The 26,913-nt window shown below is 48.0% G+C and overlaps 2 protein-coding genes across 2 annotated transcripts in view; one reads left to right on the forward strand and one right to left on the reverse strand.

Moving 5' to 3' along the window:
- The window catches only part of LOC140418026 (uncharacterized), a 149,960-nt gene that overhangs the window by 22,749 nt on the left and 100,298 nt on the right, over nt 1–26,913 (reverse strand). Inside the window, 4 exon segments of the mRNA XM_072501456.1 lie at nt 41–150; nt 2,186–2,440; nt 2,545–2,631; nt 2,792–2,957. Of these exon segments, the coding sequence (XP_072357557.1) occupies nt 41–150; nt 2,186–2,440; nt 2,545–2,631; nt 2,792–2,957 (618 nt within the window).
- Nucleotides 19,069–26,242, forward strand: LOC140422303 (uncharacterized). Its single transcript, XM_072507330.1, has 2 exons — nt 19,069–19,161; nt 21,906–26,242. Exon 2 carries the CDS (start codon nt 22,273–22,275, stop codon nt 23,446–23,448), a length of 1,176 nt encoding a protein of 391 aa, XP_072363431.1. The 5' UTR covers nt 19,069–19,161; nt 21,906–22,272; the 3' UTR covers nt 23,449–26,242.

Consider the following 26,913-nt stretch of genomic DNA (forward strand, 5'->3'; position numbering starts at 1 on the left):
GACAGAATTCCCAATGAAAGTTCTCATGTGCCACACTCACCATCAACTCGACATTCAGCAAGGACATTCTGGCACCTCTAGTCAGACACAAAACCCTAGAAGTACTGGGCAAACCTTCCGGGAGGACGACAAATGTCAGCCGCAAGATTGCTGTAAGTGTGGCCAAAAAACATGAGCCAGTCAGAGCTGTCAGAATGAGCAATACTAAACTGCATCATCATCCCTACGGTGTCCCTGATAAAGATAACACTCTTGGTCAATGGCCATTCCCGAGAAATAGAGGCGGATACGGGAGCTGACGTCTCCACCGTCAGGGAATAAACATCCGGCAATTCCGGATGGGCATCTTGCCCCGAGCCCTGCGAGACTCCAGGGCCACGTTGGCCATATATACAGGGGAACCTTTGAAGGTTATGGGGATCACAATGACTCCGGTTACCTGTGAGCAGCAGACAGCCTCGATACTACGATCACCGACCCGGCCCCAACAGTGTCTAGGAAACTGGACCAAAACCCAATATTTTAGTTTATTTTGTAAGAGTGTGCAGAAAGAATGATTCACTCCAGGAGTGACATAAAAACTACGGCTTGGCTATTGTTAAACAAAACTTTATTCTGAATCAGAATATTAAACTAGCTTTAACTTTAAACCCAAACTGAACAAGGTGCTGGGATGGCACTGCCGAGCCAGCAGGAGCACTGCCTGGTTGCCAGGGTTGCAGTGCAAGGGTGCCAGCTGGACAGTGCAAAGTTGACCGCATACCAGGGATAAGGCCAGAGGGCGACCCTGCAGCTACCCTGACCACCCTGGAGTCTCTGATGACCCCCCTGGGTGCCGTTCCGTCTGGTCCACCCCAGGTTGTCTCTTCCAAGGGGCGAGGGGGAGCTTGCCCATAATATGAGGGTGGAGGGAGGGTTTGAAGGGAGGGGGAGTACAGGGCCCGTAAGTAGGGAGTGGGTGATGGGTGGGGGTCCTGAAAGGGAGACAGTGCTCTTCAAAATGGCGGCCCGATCTCTGAGTTCAGCTCCCAGTGCCAACAGAAATTCTGGGCATGATCTTCTGGCCTCATTACACCTGCGCTCAAGCGTAACGAGGCCGGGAAATAGTGGGAGAGGCCAAAAACAGTAACCGCGCCAGGTGCCAAACAGTTTGCAATGCAACCGGCCTGCTCCCGTCGGTGAATTCGGAATCCCGCTGTAGCGTGGCAGAAACCAACTATCACCGATTTAAGGCCCATTTCCATACAATTAACGAGAGCCACCTGTCATCCAACGGCCTCCTGTCATTTCCCGGCCTCCCCAGCAAGTGGTCACGCCGGCGCCCATTGATACTCCTTTTTCAAAACGTGCACCTGGCGGAAGGGTTTCCGTGGGGAGCCGAGAAGGGGAGAAGCAATCTTTGTGCACAGGAAAGAGACCGGGGGGTGGGGGCTGGTCTTGCCACCCCAGTACTCGGCGGGGGGTGGGGAACCCTCGGCTGGGGGTGGGCCACCATGGGAGGGTGGAGGGGAAACGCTGGGGGGGGGCAATCCCTCGCGGCGCCACCATGCCAACCCTTGAATCCCAATCCCATGTGTCGTGCCAAGTGGGGCCATGTAGCATGTGGGAGTCATTGCCTCGTATTCCAATCGAACCTTGATGCCTGGAGACTGTGTGGGGGTCAACACCACTCACGCAGCAGCCAACATCCGAACACCCAGGGGCTGGGGCACAGCTCCCGGGAGATGATCACGGCCGGAGGGTGGGTTGGTGCCAGGGGGAGGGGGGATTGTCTGGAGAGACAGGCAAAGTGTCCGGGGGTCAGCCCGCATTGCGGAGGAAAGTGACAGAGGCATCAAAATGTTTGTGCAGAGAGTTGTTTAATGTGCTGCACAATATCCCATTTCCGAGAGTGCTTTCCGCCCCGAATGCCGGCTCGCCAGTTGATTCGCCGAGGTAGAGCTCGGAGGGCCAGGCACGTTGAGGATCAGAGGGCACTGGGGTAGGGGGGAGGGGCCAGGTAGAGGGTGATGAGGGAGTTGGGTCGGGGGTCGGGAGGGTTGCAGGGGAGGGGGCACTCTCGGAAATGGGATAGCGTTCAACGATGTTCTTGGTGTCTGAAGCGACTTGACTTTTTTTCAGTCCTTTCTTCACTGCATTCTCTCAACAGAATGTGTCAGTAATGGTCTCCGAATAGACTGCTCACTCTCAGTGTCACGCGGGAACTGCAAGCGTAAACGTCCGGTGAAATTGTAGGTCTCTGAGTCCAACAGCGATTCCAGGTCGATGTTGTCATCCATTCCTCGCGCTGTGGTATTGTCCATTATGGCTCCCTCAATGTTGCTCAGCAGTGAGTCATTCTCACCGCTGCTCGGGAATTGCACGAATAAAAATCCGGAGGACCTGAAGCTCCTAGCGTCCGACGCGGATTCTAGATCGATACTGTTTATTTCTTCATCATCTATGAAGAAGATGGGGTATTGTCCACAGTGGCTCCCTCAGTGTTGCTGAGCAGTGAGGTTTGGTCCTCTGGATGATGATCGATGGCAACAGAGGAGACCTCACCGGCAGATCTGTCTTCCACATCACTACTGCCATTGACGCTATTTTCCTGCAGTTCAATTTGGCATTCAATGTCATCAAGATTAACAGCTGGAGTAAGAGATTCAACCATTGGTTCAGGTGCGCTGCTTGTCCACGTCAATCATTTTACAGTCTCTCACACCTTCGCTGATCTCCAGGGAAACTCCCAGATCCTGCTGGTCATTCTGGCCGCTCGGTACCAGGATCACCCTCCTCCACAACAGCTGACCTTTGATCTCTGACATGAGGGCCTGGAGGTTCAGCTCCTCTTCTGGCTGTTCGGTTCCAACTTCGATCTCCTGTCCAGACACAACAGCAGCTGAGGTATTTTGACTGTTGACACGTTGTGCCTGATCTCCACCGGGGATAATTTCTACAGTATTCACTTCATCAATCTTTGCGATAGAAACGGAACAAACTGCTCCGTGTATCTTACCATTTGCCCAACAATATATAATCCACGTAGTCACGATCATTGTTCTGAGTGCTTGGATAAAATGTTCACTCTTAGCAATCGTTTTCTGTGTGAGCAGTTGGCAGGTAGAAGACCAAATCAATGGTAAAGATTCTGTCAACAGCGAGTTAAACTGGGTAACTATGGAAAGAGGTGATGCGGGATGACGTAAACAAACATGGTGGGTACCGTGACATCACAGAACTCTGTCACAATAGCATCATACCCGACAGTGTGATGTCACAGGGACCACAATTCCCCAATTTAGAGAATCAAGTCAGGAAGCAAAGAACAAGGGGCAGAATTCTCTGTTTGAGAGGCTAAGTGTAGACACCAGGACTGAATGGGAGGTGTTCCCCGGTCCTGATGGGGGCGTGACTGCCGGAGCCATTTAGGACATGCTAATGCGGCAGCATTCACACCACGTGGCACTAATGCAATTCCAAAGCAGGCCCCGAGATTCACGGATACAGAGCTTGAGCTTTTACTGGATGCTATGGAGGAGACGTGGGGCACACTGTTCCCCAAGGTGGGAAGGAGGTTGTCACCCACAGATGTCAACCGGGCCTGGGCGGAGGTTGCAGAGGCCGTGATCGGATCATGGTCAGTAACTCGGGACCGAGTGGTTAGTGTCTACCTATATTTTCCAGTTATGGACACAGCGTACTCCCTATCGCCCCCCAAACTCCCCATCCCCCCCCATACTCCCCATCTCCATACTCCCCATCCCCCATATTCTCCACCCCACCATAGTCCCCATTCCCCTCTGTATCCCCCCCCCCCCCCCCCCCCCCCCCCCCCCCCCCGCCGCGCGATGAACGAAGCACGCAGCTCACAATGCCTCCTCTGTATGAGGCAGGAGAAGTTGGCCCACAACAGATGGGAGAATTCCCAGACAGGCGGTGGGGTGCCGGATATCAGAATCCTCACCCCCTACGTGGAACAGGCCCTGGAGGTTGCGGGGGATGACCTGTCACCCGTGAGTTGTTAATGCCATACAGCCTGACCCGTTTGGAACTACCTCTAGCAGCCCATTCCAGACACTCACTACCCTCTGAGTGAAGAAATTGCCCCTCTGGGTCCTTCTGAATCTCTCTCCTCTCACCTTAAACCTATGCCCTCTAGTTTTAGACTCCCCTACCTTTGGGAAAAGATGTTGACTATCTACCTGATCTATGCCCCTCATTATTTTATAGACCTCTATAAGATCACCCCTAAGCCTCCTACGCTCCAAGGAAAAAAGTCCCAGTCTATCCAGCCTCTCCTTATAACTCAAACCATCAAGTCCCGGCAACATCCTAGTAAATCTTTTCAGCACTCTTTCCAGTTTAATAATATCCTTCCTATAATAGGGTGACCAGAACTGCACACAGTATTCCAAGTGTGGCCGTACCAATGTCTTGTACAACTTCAACAAGACGTCCCAACTCCTGTATTCAATGTTCTGACCAATGAAACCAAGCATGCCGAATGCCTTCTTCACCACCCTGTCCACCTGCGACTCCACCTTCAAGGAGCTATGAACCTGTACTCCTAGATCTCTTTGTTCTATAACTCTCCCCAACGCCATACCATTAACTGAGTAGGTCCTGGCCTGATTCGATCTGCCAAAATGCATCACCTCACATTTATCTAAATTAAACTCCATAATTCTTATAAACCTCTATCAAGTCGTCCCTCATCTTTCTCCATTCTAATGAGAAAAGGCCTAACACCCTTAACCTTTCCTCGTAACACCTACTCTCCATTCCAGGCAACATCCTGGTAAATCTCCTTTGCACCTTTTCCAAAGCTTCCACATCCTTCCTAAAATGAGGTGACCAGAACTGCACACAGTACTCCAAATGTGGCCTTACCAACGTTTTGTACAGCTGCATCATCATCTCACGGCTTTTAAATTCAATCCCTCTGCTAATGAACACTAGCACATCATAGGCCTTCTTCACAGCTCTATCCACTTGAGTGGCAACTTTCAAAGATCTATGACCATAGATCCCAAGATCTCTCTGCTCCTCCGCATTGCCAAGAACCCTACCATTAACCCTGTATTCCACATTCATATTTGTCCTTCCAAAATGGACAACCTCACACTTTTCAGGGTTAAACTCCATCTGCCACTTCTCAGCCCAGCTCTGCATCTTATCTATGTCTCTTTGCAGCCGACAACAGCCCTCCTCACTATCCACAACTCCACCAATCTTCGTATCGTCTGCAAATTTACTGACCCACCCTTCAACTCCCTCATCCAAGTCATTAATGAAAATCACAAACAGCAGAGGACCCAAAACTGATCCCTGCGGTACGCCACTGGTAACTGGGCTCCAGGCTGAATATTTGGCATCCACCACCACTCTCTGACTTCTATCAGTTAACCAGTTTGTTATCCAACTGGCCAAATTTCCCACTATCCCATGCCTCCTTACTTTCTGCATAAGCCTTCCATGGGGAACCTTATCAAATGCCTTATAAAATCCATGTACACTACATCCACTGCTTTATCTTCATCCACGTTCTTGGTCACCTTCTCAAAGAATTCAATAAGACTTGTGAGGCAAGACCGACCCCTCACAAATCCGTGCTGACTATCCCTAATGAAGCAGTGTCCAGATGCTCAGAAATCCTATCCCTCCGTACCCTTTCCATTACTTTGCCTACCGCCAAAGTACAACTAACTGGCCTGTAATTCCCAGGGTTATCCCTATTCCCATTTTTGAACAGGGGCACGACATTCGCCACTCTCCAATCCCCTGGTACCGCCCCTGTTGACAGTGAGGACGAAAAGATCATTGCCAACGGCGCTGCAATTTCATCTCTTGCTTCCCATAGAATCCTTGGATATATCCCGTCAGGCCCGGGGGACTTGTCTATCCTCAAGATTTTCAAAATGCCCAACACATCTTCCTTCCTAACAAGTATCTCCTCTCCAACAATATGGCCCCTCTCATTTGTAAATACTGAAGAAAAGTACTCGTTCAAGACCTCCTATCTCTTCAGACTCCATACACAATCTCCCGCTACTGTCCTTGATCGGACCTACCCTCGCTCTAGTCATTCTCATATTTCTCACATATGTATAAAAGGCCTTGGGGTTTTCCTTGATCCTACCCGCCAAAGATTTTTCATGCCCTCTCTTAGCTCTCCTAATCCCTTTCTTCAGTTCTCTCCTGGCTATCTTGTATCCTTCCAGCGCCCTGTCTGAACCTTGTTTCCTCAGCCTTACATAAGTATCCTTCTTCCTCTTAACAAGACATTCAACCTCTCTTGTCAACCATGGTTCCCTCACTCGACCATCTCTTCCCTGCCTGACAGGGACATACATATCAAGGACACGTAGTATCTGTTCCTTGAACAAGTTCCACATTTCAATTGTCTGCTTCCCTGACAGCCCATGTTCCCAACTTATGCACTTCAGTTCTTGTTTGACAGCATCGTATTTACCCTTCCCACAATTGTAAACCTTGCCTGTTGCACACACCTATCCCTCTCCATTATTAAAGTGAAAGTCACAGAATTGTGGCCACTATCGCCAAAATGCTCCCCCACTAACAAATCTATCACTTGCCCTGGTTCATTACAAAGTACCAAATCCAATATGGCCTCTCCTCTGGTCGGACAATCTACATACTGTGTGAGAAAAGCTTCCTGGACACACTGCATAATCACCACCCCATCCAAACTATTTGATCTAAAGAGTTTCCACTCAATTTTTTGGAAGTTGAAGTCACCCATGACTACTACCCTGTGACTTCTGCATCTTTCCAAAATCTGTTTCCCAATCTGTTCTTCCACATCTCTGCTGCTATTGGGGGGCCTATAGAAAACTCCCAACAAGGTGACTGCTCCTTTCCTATTTCTGACTTCAACCCATACTACCTCAGTAGGCAGATCCTCCTCCAACTGCCTTTCTGCAGCTGTTATACTATCTCTAATTAACAATGCCACCCCCCTAATCTTATTGAAACATCTATAACCAGGAACCTCCAACAACCATATCTGCCCCTCTTCTATCCAGGTTTCCGTGATGGCCACCACATCGTAGTCCCAAGTACCGATCCATGCCTTAAGTTCACCCACCTTATTCCTGATGCTCCTTGCATTGAAGTATACACACTTCAACCCATCTCCGTGCCTGCAAGTACTCTCCTTTGTCAGTGTTACCTTTGCCACTGCCTCACTACATGCTTTGGCGTCCTGAACATCGGCTACCTTAGTTGCTGGACTACAAATCCGGTTCCCATTCCCCAGCCAAATTAGTTTAAACCCTCCCGAAGAGTACTAGAAAACCTCCATCCCAGGATATTGGTGCCCCTCTGGTTCAGATGCAACCCGTCCTGCTTGTACAGGTCCCACCTTCCCCAGAATGTACTCCAATTATCTAAATACCTGAAGCCCTCCCTCTTACACCATTCCTGCAGCCACATGTTCAACTGCACTCTCTCCCTATTCCTAGCCTCGCTATCACGTGGCACCGGCAACAAACCAGAGATGACAACTCTGTCTGTCCTGGCTTTTAACTTCCAGCCTAACTCCCTAAACTCGTTTGTTACATCCACACCCCTTTTCCTACCTTCGTCGTTGGTACCAATGTGCACCACGACTTCTGGCTGCTCCCCCTCCCCCTTAAGGATCCTGAAGGCACGATCCGAGACGTCATGGACCCTGGCACCCGGGAGGCAACAAACCATCCGAGAGTCTCTCCCGTGCCCACAGAACCACCTGTCTGTACCTCTAACTATTGAGTCCCCTATAACTACTGCTCTCCTAATATCTCCCCTTCCCTTCTGAGCCCCAGAACCGGACCTCGTGCCAGAGACCCGGTCACTGCAGCCAACCCCTGCTAGGTAATACCCCCCAACTGTACCCAAAGCAGTATACTTATTGTTGAGAGGAACGACCACAGGGGATCCCTGCACTGACTGCTTCCTCCTCTTCCCACCTCGAACTGTTACCCAGCTACCTTTGTTCTCAGGTGTAACTATGTCCCTGTTGCTTCTATCTATCATCCCCTCAGCTTCCCGAATGACCCTCAGTTCATCCAGCTCCAGTTCCCTAACACTGGTCTGTGAGGAGCTGGAGATGGCTGCACTTCCCGCAGGTGAAGTCAGCAAGGACACCGGTGGTCTCCCTTACCTCGGACATTCTGCAGGAGGAACATTCCACTGCCCTCGCTGCTATCAACTCTACTTAGTCTCCCAGTGAAAATGAAAGAAAAAGTAGCTTACCTGCTCACAGCACTGAGTTTTTTTTTAGGTTAGAGGAGGCGGGAGGGTGGGAGACACTACACATGTAATGTCTCTGGTTTCCTCACCTTTCAAATTTATTGGGTAATACAACCTTCCCAGGTCTCCTCACGGCCGACTTCCGGTTTCCTGCTCCGAAAAAGTAAGTTAAAAATCAAAAACTGAGCTTAGCTTCCAGCTCTCCCCTCCAAAAATCGCTCCCCTCTCTGCCCGCTCCGCTGGAAGAATGAGCTTCCAGCTCATTCAAGTCCATAATTCTCTGAAGGTGGCAAGGCAGGTTGAAACAGGTGTTAAGAAGGCTTGTAGCTGGTGCGGCGCATGGGCTAGAGGCGGGCCCAAGAAAGGGAATGGCTGACCAGCCCCTTTGCCCCTTTTTTTGGGGGGGGCCCTTTGCCCCCCAACTAGGCTGGTCACCTGGAATGTCCGGGGGCTAAATGGGCCGGTAAAGAGGGCACGTGTGTTTGCGCACCTGAGGAGACTGAAGGTGGACGTGGTGATGCTGCAGGAGACACATCTTAAAGTAGTGGATCAGGTCAGGTTGAGGAAAGGTTGGGTTATCAGGTTTTCCACTCGGGGCTGGATTCAAAGACAAGAGGGGCTACGATTCTGATTAACAAGCGGGTGGCATTTGAGGTGGGGAGGATAGTCTCGGATGTGGGAGGCCGATATATCATGGTTAGTGGCAAGCTGCACGAGATGAAGGTAGTGCTGGTCAACGTATACGCGCCACATTGGGACGATGGGGATTTTATAAAGAGGGTGCTGGGGAAGATTCCAGACCTGGAATCGCACAGGCTGATTCTGGGTGGGGATTTCAACACGGTTATTGATCCAGGCCTGGATCGGTCATGCTCGAGAACGGGCAAGGTGCCAGCAATGGCAAAGGAGCTGAAAGGGTTCATGGAGCAGATGGGGGGGGGGATCCATGGAGATTTAGGCAGCCGAGGGCCAAGGCATTTTCTTCTTTCTCCCACGTACACGGGGTGTATTCCCGAATAGATTTCTTTGTTGTGGGCAGGGCTCTGATGGCGGGGGTGGTGGACACGGGTTATTCAGCGAATACAATCTCAGACCATGCTCCGCACTGGATGGACAGGTCACTATGGATAGCAAGCAGCGCCCGCAATGGAGGTTGGATGTGGGGCTGTTGGTGTGCGAGAGGTTGAGGAAGTGCATGCTGCACTACCTGCAGGTAAACGACACGGGGGAGGTCTCAGCAGCGGTGGTCTGGGAAGCGCTGAAGGCAGTGGTGAGCTGATCTCGATCCGGGCTCACAGGGACAGGACGGATAGGGCAGAAACGGATCGACTGGTAAAAGAGATTCTGCGAGTGGATAGGAGGCATGCGGAGGCTCCAGAGGTAGGGCTGTTAAGGGAACGCCGGAGGCTGCAGGCGGAATTTGGTTTGTTCACCGCAGGAAGGGCAGTGGAGCAGCTCAGAAAGGCGAAGGGGGTGATTTATGAGCACAGGGAGAAGGCCAGTAGGATGCTTGCACAGCAGCTCAGAAAGAGAGAGGCAGCTAGGGAAATAGGGAAAGTTGTTGACGGGGATGGGAACTCGGGGACTCGGCAGGAGTGAGCAAGACCTTTTGTGACTTTTATAGTAGGTTGTATAGGTCGGAACCCCCTGCGGGGCCGGATGGGATGAGGCACTTTTTGGATGGGTTGACTTCCCCGAAGGTGGATGGGGAGCTGGTAGAAGGGCTGGGGGCCCCGATCAGGCTGGAGGAGATAGTGGAGTGTTTGAAGGGCATGCAGTCGGGTAAGGCCCCGGGACCGGACGGGTACCCAATCGAGTTCTATAAAAAGTTCTCCAGAATATTGGGGTCTGTACTGTTGAAGGTCTTTAATGAGGCCAAGGAAAGACGTGTTTTACCCCAGACGATGTCACAGGCCATGATCTCGCTCATTCTGAAAAGGGACAAAGACCGGAGCTGTGTGATTCTTATAGGCCAATAGCCTTGCTGAACGTGGATGCCAAACTTCTGGCCTCTAGGATTGAGGACTGTGTACCGGACGTTATAGGGGAGGACCAGACAGGGATCGTTAAGGGTAGGCAGCTGGGGGCCAAAGTAAGAAGGTTGCTAAACGTGATCATGATGCCCCTGGAAGGTAGGGAAGTTGAAGTGGTGGTTGCGATGGACGCGGAAAAAGCCTTCGACCGGGTCGAGTGGGATTACTTATGGGAGGTGCTGGAGCGGTTCGGGTTTGGAAGGGGCTTTGTTGACTGGGTTAGGTTGCTGTACCAGGCTCCGGTAGCTCGTGTATGGACAAACAGGACGACTTCAGAATATTTCAGGCTACACCGGGGGAAGAGACCGGGATGTCCCCTCTCCCCACTGCTGTTTGCGCTGCCGATAGAGCCGCTGGCAATTGCTCTGAGGGCCTCAAGGGGCTGGAAGGGGTTGTTCCGGGGTGGGTGGAGCACAGAGCCTCGCTGTATGCGGATGACCTACTGATGTATGTCTCAGACCCAATGGAGGGGATGGGGGAAATTATGGGAATCTTAGGGGAATTCGGCCGGTTTTCGGGGTACAAGCTAATATGGGAAAGAGCGAGTTGTTTGTGGTTCAGGCGAGAGGTCAGGAGAGGCGACTGGGGGAACTGCCGTTTAGAGTGGTAGGGGACAGTTTTAGGTACTTGGGTATTCAGGTGGCGAGGGATTGGGACAGGCTACACAAATTGAACCTGGCCCGGTGGGTGGACCAGATGAAGGAGGATTTCCGAAGATGGGACACGCTCCCGTTGTCTCTGGTGGTCGGTCAAAATGATGGTCCTCCCGAAGTTCCTTTTCGTTTTCCAGTGCCTCCCCATCTTCATCCCGCGGTCCTTTTTTAAGTGGATCAATATGATTATGGTGGGCTTTGTGTGGGGGTGGCAAGCCGCCGCGGGTGAAGAGGGCAATGCTCGAGCGGAGTCGGGTGATGGTGGGCTGGCGCTGCCGAATTTCAGCAATTACTACTGGGTGGCTAACATAGCCATGGTTTGGAGGTGGGGGGGGGGGGGGTGAGCCGGTGTGGGTGCGCATGGAGGCGGCTTCATGTAAGGGCACAAGTTTAGGGGCATTGGTGACGGCGCCGCTGCTGTTCCCGCCGGCGCGGTACTCCACCAGTCCAGCGGTGGTGGCAGCCCTGAGAGTCTGGGGGCAGTGGAGGAGACATGTGGGAGCAGAGGGGGCATCGGTGTGATCACCAATCTGCAACAACCATCGGTTTGCCCCGGGGAGGATGGACGCGGGGTTCTGAATTTGGCGGAGAGCGGGGATTGAGAGGATGGGTGACTGGTTCTTGGAAGGTAGCTTCCCAAGTATGAGGGCGCTGGAGGAGAAGTTTGCATTGGCTGGGGGAAATGAATTCCGATATTTACAGATACGGGACATTTTGCGGAAGCAGGTACCAACCTTCCCACTCCTGCCGCTAAGGGGGATTCAGGATCGGGTGGTCTCTAGAGGATGGATAGGGGAGGGGAGCGTCTCGGACATATATAGAAAGCTTATGGGTTCGGAGGAGACGCAAACCGAGGAGCTGAAGCAAAAGTGGGAGGAGGAGCTAGGGGGAGAGATAGAGGAGGGCCTCTGGGCAGACGCGTTAGGAAGGGTCAATACTACCGCAACGTGTGCCAGGCTCAGCCTTATCCAATTTAAGGTTGTTCACCGGGCTCACATGACAGCAGCCCGGATGGGGTGGAGGACAGGTGTGCGAAATGCGCGGGGGGTGGGGGGGGTCAGCGAATTATGTCCATATGTTCTGGGCATGTCCAAAACTGAGGGAATTTTGGCTGGGGTTTGCCGATGCCATGTCCACAGTATTAAATGTGAGGGTGGCAATGAGGACGGGGGTGGCGATTTTTGGGGTGTCGCTGGATCCGGGAATCCAGGGGGAGAGAGAGGCGGATGTTCTGGCCTTTGCTTCCCTGGTAGTCCGGAGGCGGATATTGTTGGCATGGAGGGACTCAAAGCCCCCGAAATTGGAGACCTGGCTTTCGGACATGGCTGGCTTCCTCTGCCTGGAGAAAATTAAGTTTGCCATGAGAGGGTCTCTGCTGGGGTTCGCCCTGAGGTGGCAACCATTCATCGACTTCCTCGCAGAGAACTAATCGTCAGCAGAAAGGGGGGGGGGAGGGGGAGGGAGGGGGTTAGGTTTGCGTAGCTTCGGGGGGTAAGTAATGGCAAGGCCTGTGGGAGAGGAAGGTGGAATTTGCACCATGTTTATATTTTTCTTTTTATGTATATTGTTGATTTTGTTGTTGTTGAAATGCAAAAAAAAACCTCAATTAAACGTTTGTAAAAAAAAAAGTTTTTTTTAAACTTTGTATTGGATGTGAGTTGTCAAGTCTTTGACATCTTCTGGATAATGCGCAAAAGCTTGTTGAAAGGGTTAATTTTCCTGCAGAAACAAAAATGGGTGGATACCTTGGAATGATGCCATTTGCATCTCAACGTTTTTTTAAAATGTCACTCAAATGGACTGGGAGTAAAAGTTGGGTTGCTGCCAAATTCCCTTATCAAGTGTCTTCGAACAATGTGTTCTCTCCATGGATTTGTTTTTAATCAGAGTTACTTTCCTTAAAAACACCTTACACATTGTCTGAAGTTTTAATTTTCAAGCTAATTTTAAACATTTATTTTAAAATATCAAACACAATTTATTGAACATATGACTGAACCAATCTTGCGCTGAATGAACTTGGTTTTCTGTATATCAATTCATCGATTCTGTTAAAGGGAGTACTGCTAACAAGATTTGTTAATTTCCTAAAATTAACAAAGCAACATTCAAAATAATGACAGTTTTCTCAAGTTAACAGTTCTTGGCAACTTTTACGATACGTGACTTGGGGCGTATCCCTGTAGCCAGGGTGCAGGCCTTCATCATAGGAGACCAGTTTGTAATCATGAAATCTGAAACTCGCAAAATGGCCGTCTTCAACACGAGAAAGGAATTTCATATCTCTTATGGACAGATTTGTCGGTAATGGAGGAGGAGAGGCGGTTTCTGACTGAGGTCTGGGTAGGATCAAGTTTAAAGCTGCAGACAGTTCTGGTTTTAAACCAGTGACAAAATGGGTTTTTGATAGATCTTTTAAATGGTTTACAACCTAGGTTGTTGTCTTTATCACTTCAACTCCAAGTTGTTTGGTGCTTAATGGGTTAAGTTGTATTACACTTTGTTTGCCATGAGGCTCGTTGCTTAACCGAATAGGCTTTTCTTGTTTAAAAATCTCACAGTCTATTAAAGCTGCCATGAGAAGCTTTTGGATTGGTGCCAGCAGCATTTTGTGGTCGGTCTCAAGAGTAAGAATTAGGTTTGTTCTGTGGTAAAAGTGTCCTTGACAGATAGTTCATTTTGCCAGACTCCCCCTGTGGAACTTGGATCAGTGTATTCATTGTTTTCATGTCAGTAGCAGCTTGCAATAATATAGGATTTGGTTTAGATATCACTGGTATATCTTGGGCCTTAGTTAAAATCATTTCAACTCTTCCCGTTGGTGTCGCTGTTTGCTTTGGAGAGTTCAGCTGATTTATTAAAGACAGATTTGAAGGCTTTTGAGCTGTTAATTTGTCTGTCAGTAATTTGTTCTGACATTTCATGGTGTCCTTGTCATTTTCCAACATACATTTTTCCTCAAATAACTGGCAATTTTGACTTTTAAGACCATCATTTTCTGATATTAACTGTTGAAGTTTGGATTCTGAGTCAGTATCTTTCTTTTGGAGTTCATCAATTTGAAATGATTGTTGTTGAACTTTAAAGGTTTCATTTTCCAATAATGTTTTAATCTGATCACATTGTTCAAGTTTAGATTTTGCATCGCATAATTCTTCAACAACTGCTGCTAGTTGGTCTTTAGTGAACTTAAGGTCATGATCGAATTTAGCTTTTGCGATTGTCTCTTGATGTTTTTGGAGTTGTGCCATTACTGCAAAAGACCATTTCATACGTTTTACTCCATTTAAACATGTGGTTTTTCCCCATGCCTTCTTGATATTATCAAGGGACCACTGTCCTATGGGGATATCATATTTTGATTCAATCTTTCTTGCAACTTCAGACAGTCCATATTATCGACAAATCAAAGATCTAAGATCACCCAATATATCGTCAATAGAGACATCCGGTACAGCGCGACCTCCCTTGGACATTGTGGGAACTTGTTCTCTACCATTTGAAGGTCCTGAATCTATTTTAGGAGTCATGTCTGCCATAAACTCAGCCTTACTTTTTGGTCGCCAACTATGTTTGTGTATCTGTGTCCACTAGCCCGACTATTCTTTCAGTCCTGTTTTATTTTAGTTTCAACGACCAGCACCCGATTGAATTAACACAGTCTATAAAACGGTCCTTTCTTGGGATCGAAGCACTGCTTGAGGCGGCTTTAAGACTTTTAATGGGTGAAAAAGATATTTCTTACCGCAGTCTAGCCGTTTTTATTTGGGTCTTCCGTCCTTCTGGTCTTTCTTCAGTCTTCTGATTTCATCCTGGCTGGCTCCTCCCCTTTTGCCAAACGACGCCAGTTGTAGAGACCTACCATGTGGATTTAGTGGCACTTACGACACTAAAACTCAGTAGAAATTTGAGTTAAAATTTATTGGGTGCAAACAAGAATCGTTTATTGCCTCTATTTGTTTCCAATTGAGAACCACTTAAATCTTATTCTCTAATAAGTCCGGCTAGCAAAAAGGACTTAAAAAGAAGCAACTTGTACACAATTTAACTTTGAAATAATACAGAAATGGTTTCTTGCTTACGGCAAATCAGATTGCATTTACTTCAACAGCTAGAGTGGAAAAGTGAAAGTATAGAGACAGCGAATAATTTAGATCAAAGTATAGATGATTCATGAATAAAGATGGCCATACGGACCCGCACGGTTATACAAAATCATATCAGTCTTTAGCCATCTACACCCCTATGTAATCCCAATTGGTTTAGGTTAGAATCAAATGAGTTTGATTTGACGATTAGCTGTCAATCTTCAATGTGCAACATTAGCTTTAAATGTTTCATATCTGAATACTTGTGTATGTTATGGAATGCGATTCTGTGCGATTATCACAACCAGTTTAAACTAGACTTAGAATAATAGAATTTACAGTGCAGAAGGAGGCCATTCGGCCCATCGAGTCTGCACCGGCTCTTGGAAAGAGCACCCAACCCAAGGTCATCACCTCCACCCTATCCCCATAACCCAGAAACCCCACCCAACACTAAGGGCAATTTTGGACACTAAGGGCATTTTATCATGGCCAATCCACCTAACCTGCACATCTTTGGACTGTGGGAGGAAACCGGAGCACCCGGAGGAAACCCACGCACACCGGGGAGGATGTGCAGACTCCGCACAGACAGTGACCCAAGCCGGAATCGAACCTGGGACTCTGGAGCTCTGAAGCAATTGTGCTATCCGCAATGCTACCGTGCTGCCCTCGCTATTTTGCACATTGTGGACACTAGTGTCAGACTTCTGCTGACTTCGCTATTTTGCACATTGTGGACACTAGTGTCCGACTTCTGCTGACTTTGCTATTTTGCACATTGTGGACACTAGTGTCCGACTTCTGCTGACTTCGCTATTTTGCACATTGTGGACACTAGTGCCTGCCCTGTCCCTGGAATGATATCTGGTACGGCTTGTGTTTTAATGTCACACTGTCTTACAAATGTATTTGTTAGAACAATCGAGCTCAGTAAAAGTGCTGTTTTGATCTATAATGGAATTATGCTGTGTCGTGCTGTTTTGTGTCTCTGTTCTGTTGAAGCTATATGTTTTGAGATGACCTGAGGTTATGAGTGTTGAAATCCTTAATTTAAAATGGGTATTTAAAACTGGGGCTTAATATTAACGTTAAATAGCTATCTTTTAACTATCAGGTGTATTAGAAAATAGTTGGTTTCTACAGAAGCCATGTTAAACTCTAACGTGTGACGAGATCTTTATTTCAGAAATTAATACTGTATAAACGTGAATGCTTCGACGCTGCTGAGTGAGCATTAATTGTTGAAATAAATAAATTCTTCAATAATTTTGACAAGAAAGGGAACATTAAATTGTGCCAATATCTGGCTTAACCACAAGGCTATTTGTTGAATCCAATCAAGATGAGTAAGAAATAAAGCTATTGTCTTTCACAAACTGTCTTTTTGAATCAGTGTACCTTGGAGTGACCAAATATATTAATTAAAGATTACTGTTTTATTTAGCCACCAATCAGTAATAGCTGATTGATCCTTAATTCAGTTACAATGAATGAATCAATAATGAATCAGCAGTTCTCGTAAAAGACTGATTTTTATTTGCTGTAAAAATGCAAAAGCAGGGCAGCAGAGTAGCACAGCGGTTAGCACTGCTGCCTCACAATGCCAAGGTCCCAGGTTCGATCCAAGCTCTGGATCACTGTCCGTGTGGAGTTTGCACATTCTCCCCGTGTTCTCATGGGTTTCGCCCCCACAACTCAAAGATGTGCAGGGTAGGTGGATTGGCCACGCTAAATTGCCCCTTTGTTGGAAAAAAATGAATTGGGTACTCTAAATTTCTTAAAAAGCTTAATTGCTGTATATGTAAAGAATGTTTTGGGCTGCATGGTGGTGCAGTGGTTAGCACTGCTGCCTCACGGTGCCGAGAACGGGTTAGATCCCGGCCCAGGGTCACTGTCCATGTGGAGTTTACACATTCTCCCCGCGTCTGCGTGGGTCACACCCCCACAGTCCAAAAAGATTGTGCAGGATAGGTGGATTGGCCACGCAAAATTGCCCTTAATTGGAGAAAAATAGTTGGGTAGTTTAAATTTATAAATTTTTAAAGAAGGAATGTGTAATGAAGGTAAAAGTACTGGCAAGAGAGACCTTCAAGGTCAGATTAACCTCATCATATGATATTGTAAAATAAGGGATTCTATAGAAGCAGATAAAAGGACAGTATGAAACAGTTCTATTGTATTTCTGCCTAAGTTAATGAGAGAAGGAGGTGTCAGTAATTGGGGATCCAATTCAATTAATCTAGTGACCAAATTGACCAATTGTCATGTTATGAGGTAATGGTCACTTTGGTGATAAAAGTAGAGGTTCTGAACGCCTTCCTTGCTGGCCAAGTACTGAAGACTCCTGAGGCCGAGTTCCAAGGAAATTACTGTCAAAGAAGGAGCCAGACTTCCGAGGTTGAATTCCACAAGAATTACTGTCAAAGGAGCCAGAGAGGGTTACGCTTCTATAGACTGATCCCCCACATGAAGTTGGAAAAGTCAATGCCTTAAAGTTCAGTAAACCTTTTTCTTTTCATAAACTTATTTTTGTATTTACTATCCAGAAAATTCTGCCTTTGTCTTAATTGATTTAAATGCTGTCCAAACTAAAGTGAATTTATTAAATGGTAAGTTGGGGGTGGCTGAAATTAATTATGTTCTCGATAACAAGATCAGTATCTTCAATTAAAAACCTTGCATTTCTATAGCACCTTTCACAACCATAGGGCGTCCCAAAGTGCTTCACAGCCAATTAAGTACTTTGAAGTGTCATCACTTTTTGTAATGTAGGAATCGTGGCAATCAATTTACACACAGCAAGATCCCACACACAGCAATGTGATAATGAGCAGATGATCTGTTTTTAGTGATGTTGATTGAGGGATAAATATTGACCAGGACACTGGGGTAACTCCCCTGCTCTTCTTCAAAATAGTGGCCGTGGGATCTCTAACATCCATCTGATAGGGATAGACAGGGCCTCAGTTGAACATCTTATTTGAAAGAAGGCTATTCTGACAGTGCAGCACTCCCTCAGTGCTGCGAGGAGGAATGTTGGATGTAATTTTTGTCCTCCAGTCCCTCAACTGGGACTTGAATCTACAGCCTTCTGACTCAGAGGTGAGAAAACTGCCCACTTAGCCACGGCTGATACTATAGACAATACAAAGTTAGAAAGTGAAAGCTACCCTTTAAAGCCCCCATCCTTTGCCTCCAGTGCCTAAATGTAATAATAAAAACCCCAGTATAAATAACATGGATTTGACTGACAAATGTTGAGGTGTTGGTTTCGAGTCACAAGGTTTGACTTCCCATTTGAGGCTCGGGCACCTTTCTGTCTCTCTGTTGCTCATGTCAATGACAGACAGCGATGGAGCTGAGGGCTGAATTTAACTGAGAATAACGCTCCAGTTGGCAAACTTCCATGAATGTCACACAATTTATGTAAAGGGCTAAATCCAGATTTAGAGAAGACAGATTTTTAATGGGTTGAAGGGTAATGGGGAACTGGCAGTACGGTGGAATTAAAGCCAGGATGAGCACAGCCATGATAGAATTGCAGAGCAAACTGGTTGGGCAAATGGCCTAATTCTGCTCCTATATCTTATAACTTATGAAAGGGGGAGACATTGATTTGCTCGCAGATGTTGCCCAGAGGAGGAAGTTTTCGTCTGACACTCATTGTCGAACCTCCACATTATGACATCACAAAGGAGCTCGTCCTCTAAACCAGCCAATAGGAATAAATCCGTTCCGCAGTGGCGTCACTGCATTTGAGCGCACAAGCCCGGCGCGCGGCCACCACCCAGTGTGCCGACCCCCCCACCGTCTGTTCCCTCTTCCCCCAACACATCGCCGAGACGGTTTCCAGGCAACCAGCTGACAGCTCCGGCCAGAGCGAGAAGCCCCTCCCCCAACCCAGGACTGCGCATGTCTCGGGGAGAGGGAAATCTGCGCATGTGCAGGGTGAGCTCAATCCCGCTGGCTTTACCGCTGACTTGTGCCCAATGGGAAGATAGGAGGACCGGAAGGACTCTGTTTCTCCGCCAATCAGAGCTCCCCCATTGTCTCAATGCGGAAGCTGGACATGGAGGTTTCTGCCGAGCAAAGCCGTTGTTCCTCCAACCCTGAATGAGCTGGAGCTGCACAGACTCCTGTCCAACATCTGTGAGTAAAACACTTTCTTTTCTCCCCCTTTCCATTTCTTTTCTCATTCTCACCTTCAGTTGGTCACTTGCAGCAACTGAAGAAAAAAAAAGTGAATCCAGGGAGGGTGCAGACTCTGGAAAGCTTGGCCCAGGTCTCTCTCTCTCTCTCTCTCTTAAAGACATTGACATCCTTTGCTCCCTCAGCTTGACACATTTATTTGTCTGGCTAAAAGGACAGTCTCTTTCCTCATGTTCACAATTAAAGGGCTGATTTCCCCAGGAGATGGCTGACATTTAAGGGGACAGTAAGCAGGGCAAATCCAACTCAGCCAATTACTTCTCTGTGGGTCTACTGTCTATCATCAGCAAAGTGATGGAAGGAGTCATAAAAGTTGCTATTAAGTGGCACTTATTCTGCAATAACCTGCTCCCGGACGCTCAGTTTGAGTTCCGCCAGGGTCACTCAGCTCCTGACCTCATTACAGCCTTGGTTTAAACTTGGACGAAAGAGCTGAATGCCAGAAGTGAGGTGAGAGTAACTGCCCTTGACATCAAGGCAGCATTTGACCGAGTATGGCATCAAGGAGCCCGAGCTAAACTGGAGTCAATGAGAATCGGGGGATAACTCCACTGGTTGGAGTCACACCTGCAACAAAGGAAGATGGTTGTGGTGATTGGAGGTCAATCATCTCAGCTCCAGGACATCACTGCAGGAGTTCGTCAGGACAGTTTCCTCAGCCCAACCATCTTCAGTTGCTTCATCAATGATCTCCCTTCCATCATAAGGTGAGAAGTGGTGATGTGCAGTCATCCACAATGTTCAGCACCATTCTCAACTCCTCAGATAACAAAGCAGTCCATGTCCAAATTCAGTAAGACCTGGACAATATCCAGGCTTGGCCTAATAAGTGGCAAGTTACATTTGTACGACACAAGTGCCACGCAATGACCATCTCCTACAAGAGAGGATCTAACCAACACCCCTTGACATTCAGTGGCATTTCCATCGCTGAATCCCCCACAACCAATATCCTGGGGGTTACCATTGATCAGAAACTGATCTGGAATAGCCATATTAATACTGTTGCTCCCAGGGCAGGTCAAACGCTGGGAATCCAAGGTGTGTAACACACCACCTGAAGCCCCAAAGCTTGTCTACAAGCACAAGTCAGGTGTGTAATGGAATACGCTCCACTTTGCTGGATGAGTGCAGCTCCAACAACATTCCAGAAGCTCGACACTATTCAGGACAAAGCATTCAAACCTTCCATCACCGAAAAACAGTAGCAGCTGTGTATACCATTTACAAGATACACTGCAGTAACTCATAAAGATTCCACAGACAGCACCTTCCAAACCCACAACCACTACCATCTAGAAGGACAAGAGCAGCAGATACCTGGGAACCTCACCACCTGGAGGTTCACTTCCAAGTTACACACCACCCTGACTTGGAAATACATTGCCGTTCCTTCACTGTCCCTGGGGCAACATCCTGGAATTCCCACCCTAACAGCACAGGGGATGTAGGGCAGCATGGTGGAGCAGTGGTTAGCGCTGCTGCCTCACGGCGCCGAGGTCCCAGGTTCAATCCCGGCTCTGGCTCACTGTCCGTCTGTAGTTTGCACACTCTCCCCTTGTTTACGTGGGTTTCGCCGCCACAACCCAAAGTTGTGCAGGGTAGGTGGATTGGCCTCACTAAATTGCCCCTCAATTGGAAAAAATGAATTGGGTACTTTAAATTTATAAAAAACAAATTAAAAAAAAACAGCCCAGGGGATGTATCTACACCTCCAGGCTGCAGCAGTTCAAGAAGGCAGCTCATCACTACTTCGGAAGGGCAACTGGGGAAGGGCAATAAATGCTGGCCTGACCAGCATTGTCCACATCCCGTAAATTAATTTTTAAAAATTTACTATCGGACAGAGCTATGTCTAGTGTTGTTATATGGTATGTATTATATATATTATTGATGGTTCTGTAATAAAATACATCCATTATTATTTCTAGTTTTGTAATATAGTATTGTACCTTCATTATATATTTCCAGTCATACAGTCATTGCAGCACTGACAGAATCCATTTGGTAACTCAAGTCAATGCTGACTCTCTGTACAGCAATCCAGTCAGTCCCATTCCCCCTCGATATCCCTGTTCACCTGCAAGTTTATTTTCTTCAAGTGACCATCCTATTTTATTTTAAATTATTGATAATCTGGACTTCCACAACCCTTGTGGGCAGTGAGTTCCCTGTCATGACTACTCCATGACTAAATAAAATTCTTCCTCAGAATTTCCCTATCTCTAATCAGTAAATGTACTTATATGGAGATTCTCTACTCTTGTGCAGGTTTTAGTGAGTTGAGATTTGTTGATCAGCACCTTCACGAAAATTGGGAGGGAAAGTAAGTGAATACAGTCTGTATATTACACACATTTTTCATCCAGTAATATAGACATATATCTGTCTGGCAGCCTGCATGAAGATTTTCAGGTCTCTGTGTCCAGGACAGGAAGCAGTGCACTCTTGAGGTTGGCCTGGTTAAAGTCCTGGATCTGTCAATCAGCCTGAATCATCACCTTCAGGAGAATTGGGAGGGTGAATATTAGATACAGCAGAGTGAGAATGCAGGGAGAGTGTGTGGGTTGGAGATTGAGAGCATTTCAGGGAAAGAGAGAGGAAAGAATGTTCGATATAAACTAGAATTGTCTGTTCTGAGTTTCTATCCTGTACTGACAATGATTTGTAAAATCTGATTGCAGGAAGTTCGAACGAGAGGAGTTTGAGGCGGATATCTCAAACTAAATATCACGTTAAGAACTGACTGAGTCACTCAATTCTTGGGAACCGGAGATCATCGGCCTTTGAATCTAGAAGGAGAAATGTTTGTCTATTCTGTCTGCTTCAAGAGATTTTAAACATCAGTGTGTCTGGAAAAGCACTGAGACACACACACACACCCGTGTGAGACTGTTACAGAGCACTGACTGTGGAAAGAGCATTAACCAGTGACACAGCCTGACAAAATACTACACCATTAACAGCAGGGAGAGACTGTACAGGTGTTCGGTGTGTGGACGGGGCTTCAACTGATCGCCCAACGCAGTGAGACGCAAGATCACCCGGACCATGGAGAAACCATGGAAATGTGAGGATTGTGGGAAGGGATTCAAAGGCCCTTACGGGCTGGAAAGGCATCAACGCAGTCACACTGGAGAGAGGCTGTTCACCTGTTCTGTGTGTGGGATGGGATTCACAGCCCCGTCCAAGCTGGCAAGGCATCAAAGCAGTCACACTGGAGAGAGGCCGTTCACCTGCTCTCAGTGTGAAAAGGGATTCACTGACATTGGCAACCTGCGGAGACACGAACGAGTTCACACTGGGGAGAGGCCTTTCACCTGCTCTGACTGTGGGAAGGGATTCACTCAGTTATGCAACCTGCAGAGCCACCAGAGAATTCACACTGGAGAGAGGCCTTTCACCTGCTCTCAGTGTGAAAAGGGTTTCACTGACATTGGAAGCCTGCGGAAACACGAACGAGTTCACACTGGGGAGAGGCCATTCACCTGCTCTCAGTGTGAAAAGGGATTCATTAACATTAGTAGCCTGCGGAAACACGAACGAGTTCACACTGGGGAGAGGCCTTTCACCTGCTCTCAGTGTGAAAAGGGATTCATTAACATTAGTAGCCTGCGGAAACACGAACGAGTTCACACTGGGGAGAGGCCTTTCACCTGCTCTCACTGTGAAAAGGGATTCATTGACATTGGCATCCTGCGGAGACACGAACGAGTTCATACTGGGGAGAGGCCTTTCAACTGCTCTCAGTGTGAAAAGGGATTCACTGACATTGGCAACCTGCTGAGACACCAGCGAGTTCACACCGGGGAGCGGCCATTCATCTGCACTGTGTGTGATAAGGGATTTACTCAGTTACCCCACCTGCAGAGACACCAGCGAGTTCACACCGGGGAGAAGCCGTTCATCTGCTCTGTGTGTGATAAGGGATTTGCTCATTTATCCAACCTGCTGAAACACAATGTCACTCACACCAAGAGCAGGCCCTTCAAATGCTCTGACTGCAGGAGGGGTTTCAAAAGCTCACAGCTACTGATGTCCCACCAGCGCGTTCACTCTGAGGAGAGAACGTTCAGCTGCTCTCGTTGCACAAAGAGGTTTAGATCCTCATCCAACCTGATGAAACACGAGCGAGGTCACACCGGGGAGAGCCCGTTCACCTCTCCGACTGGGAAAAGCGTCACTCGGTCATCACTTGCTGAGCCACAGTGTCACTCACAGCAATGAGAGACCCTTTAAATGCTCCGACTGTGGGAGTGGGTTTAAATGCTCTCAGGTACTGATGTCCCACCAGCGCATTCACACTGAGGAGAAACTGTTCAGCTGCTCTCACTGCGACAAAGAGGTTTCAAACATCATCCACATTGCGGAGACACCAGCGAGTTCACACTGGAAAGAAGCCATTCACCTGCTCTCACTGTGGGGAGGGATTCACTCAGTCGTCCAACATGCTGAGACACCAAAGGGTTCACAAGTGATGTTGGGTTAGATTCTGCTGTTATTCCTGCTGTTCATCACATCCAGGACTGAACCTGGAGTGGGTGGAGGGGTCTGTCTCCTCGTCAACTCCTGGTGCTAGGACGTGGTGACCCTGGCGAACTACTGCTCTCCGGATCTGGAATACCCGACTGTGAAGTGCCGTCCATACTACCTTCCACGGAGTTCACTTCTGCCATCATCATGGCGGTCTACATCCCACCCCAGGCGGAAGTGAAGAAGGCGCTTGATGAATTGTACACCGCTATCAATAACAATGAAGCAGAATACCCGGAGGCCTTGTTCATCGTGGCCGGGGACTTTAACCAGGCCAACCTCAAGAGTGCACTGCCAAAATTCCACCAACACATCTCCTGTCCCAACAGGGGCCCCAACATCCTTGACCACTGCTACACAAACATCAAGAGCGCCTGATGATCCATCCCCTGACTGCACTTCGGAAAATCGGACCACAAGACGGTGCTCCTTCTCCCGGCATACAAGCAGAAACTTAAGCTGGAGAATCTGGCTATGAAGGTTGTGCAAATGCTGGTCTGAGGCAACAGAAGAGCTCCTTCTCGACTGGTCCATATTCAAGAACTCAGCAGTCAACCTAAATATGTATCCCAGCACCATCACAGACTTCATCAGCAAGTCTGTAGAAGATTGTATGTCAAAGAAGGTAGTACGTACGTTACCCAACCCGAACCCATGGTTTAATCGGGAGATTCACTCCCGACTGAAGGGCACGTCTGAGGCATTCAAGTCCGGCAACCCTGACCTATACAAAAAAATCTAGGTACAACCTCTGCAAAGCCAGCAGGGATGCCAAGCGACAACAGAAGAGTTGTCCGGAATAAGCGAGAATCATGGACTCTCATCGATTGTGGCAAGGCTTACACAACATAATGCGCTAAAAAGCAAAGCCGAGTAGAATCTTTTGCAACAGCGCACCCCTTCCCGACAAACTCAATGCATTTGATGTTTATTTCGAGCAGGAAACCAACAAACCTTTGTCATCTGCCCCAGCTGTCTTGGGCACACCCATGCCCACCGTCACAGCCTCCAAAGTCAGTTTGGCCACCTTGAAAGTGAACCCTTGGAAAGCGGCGGGTCCTGACTGAGTCCCTGCCATGCACCCAGATCCTGCGCGGGCCAACTGGCGGGTGTGTTCGTGAACATCCTCAACCTCTCTCTACTCCGTTCTGAGATTCCCACCTGCTTCAAGAAGACCACCATCATACCAGTGCCAAAGATGAACCAGGCAGAGTCTTTAAATATTTTGAAGACAGAGTTGAATAGATTCTTGATAAGCAAGGGGGTGAAAGGTTATCGGGGGGGTTAGCAGTAATGTGGAGTTGAGGTTACAATCAGATCAGCCGGGAACTTATTGAATGGTGGAGCAGGCTCGAGGGGCCGAGTGGCCTACTCCTCCTAATTTGTATGTTATCACATCCTTTTTAATAGATTTTGGCATTTTCACTCCTACTGATGTCAGGCTAATGGGTCTGTGGTTCCCCATTTTCTTTCTCCCTCCTTAAATATTGGGGTTAGATTTACCACCTTCCAATCTGCAGGAACCATTCCAGAATCTATTGAATTTTGAAAGATGATCACCAATGTATCTCTCCAGCCACCTCTTTCAACACTCTGGGATGTAGAGCAGCAGCTGCCCATATAGTTAAGTGTGTAATTGTAAGGTTGAATTGAGTAGTATCTGTAATATGTAACTGAGTTTAGTGTTGGGGCCTTACTTAATAGACAGGTGACTGGGGATGCTGGGCAGGTATTGATTCTAAGTCTGTGATCTACCACGCTTCGCGTTCAGGATCAAGAGGAGGGATATGTGGCCGCCTAAAGTGGCGTCTGGCAAAGGATGCTGGGAAAAGTGGCCAAGTTCAGGGACAGACAGGCTGCAGCTTCCAAATAGACAAAAAGCTGGTTTGTCTAACAACCGAGGAAAAAGGCCATTGAAAGGCCATCCCGGGACAATGGGCTTAAATGGAAATTGACAAAGTGGCAGATTTGGTGGCGTCAGTTTTCCTCATTTGGGAAGGCATACGTGCCTCGGACACCAACGGACATGGCCGGTCAGGACAAGCCCCGCAAGGTAGCGGATTTAATTGAACATTATCGATCAAGGTGATCAAGCCCTGATCGATTGATTGGGCCTTCACCTGGGACCGCCCAAAGGGGCTCAAACTCCTGGGGATAAAAGGTGCTGCGCAGCCCACCATTCGCTCTCTCGACAGCAGCTCTCAACAGTAACCAACAACAGTGACCCTTCACCGACCGAAGAGGAAAACCATCCACGCCATCGACGGAAGGACCCGAGCCGAGGATAACAACGACCAGCAACAGACTTTCAACACTGCCAGACTGCGGACTCCAGATAAGGCCATATCTGCCCCGTACTTGCCAGTCACTTGAAAGTTAAGTTAAGGTCTTGTGTGCATTAGCTTAGAGTTCAACTTGCATGTGTGTGTGATTAATTAACAGTAACAATTGTGTGATCGTAAATAAAGTATATTATTGTCTGATACAACTTATGGTAATTTGTCCAGCGTATAAGGGTTAAAGACACACTATGGTTTTGGTACAACAGATCCTTGTGAAATTTGAAGCCATGTATTCGCAACAAGGCTCAAAGAGCAACAGCCCACTGCAGGCAAAGTCGGGAGATCGGCCAGTCCAGCAGAAAGAAACCCTCCGACCCTCCCCATTGACCAATTGTCAGAATGAACAAAATGCAGTCCTGGATGTAATTGAAGCAGAAACAATAACAGCAAATTCCAACCCTTGTAATCACTTGTGAACTTGTTGGTGTCTCAGCAGGTGTGATGAATCACTGAATCCTTTCCCACATTGAGAGCAAGTGAACGGCCTCTTCCCAGTGTGAACTCGTCGATGTCTCCACAGTGTGGATGAGTAATTGAATCCTTTCCCACACAGAGCAGATGAACGGCCTCTCCCCAGTGTGAACTCGCTGGTGTAACTTCAGGCTGGATAACTGAGTGAATCCCTTCCCACACTGAGAGCAGGTGAATGGTTTCTCTCCAGTGTGAACTCGCTGATGTCTCTGCAGGGTGGAGGAATCACTGAATTCCCTCCCACATTGACAGCAGGTGAACGGCTTCTCCCCAGTATGAAGTCCCTGATGTGCCTGCAGGCTGGATATCTGAGTGAATCCCTTCCCATAGAGAGAGCAGGTGAATC

The sequence above is a fragment of the Scyliorhinus torazame genome, chromosome 5 (genome assembly GCF_047496885.1).
Source record: "Scyliorhinus torazame isolate Kashiwa2021f chromosome 5, sScyTor2.1, whole genome shotgun sequence".
Lineage (NCBI taxonomy): Eukaryota > Metazoa > Chordata > Chondrichthyes > Carcharhiniformes > Scyliorhinidae > Scyliorhinus > Scyliorhinus torazame.

What these genes read in the sequence shown, in the direction of transcription:
- LOC140422303 (XM_072507330.1), top strand. Translation starts at nt 22,273, where the DNA reads ATGGAGAAACCATGGAAATGTGAGGATTGTGGGAAGGGATTCAAAGGC.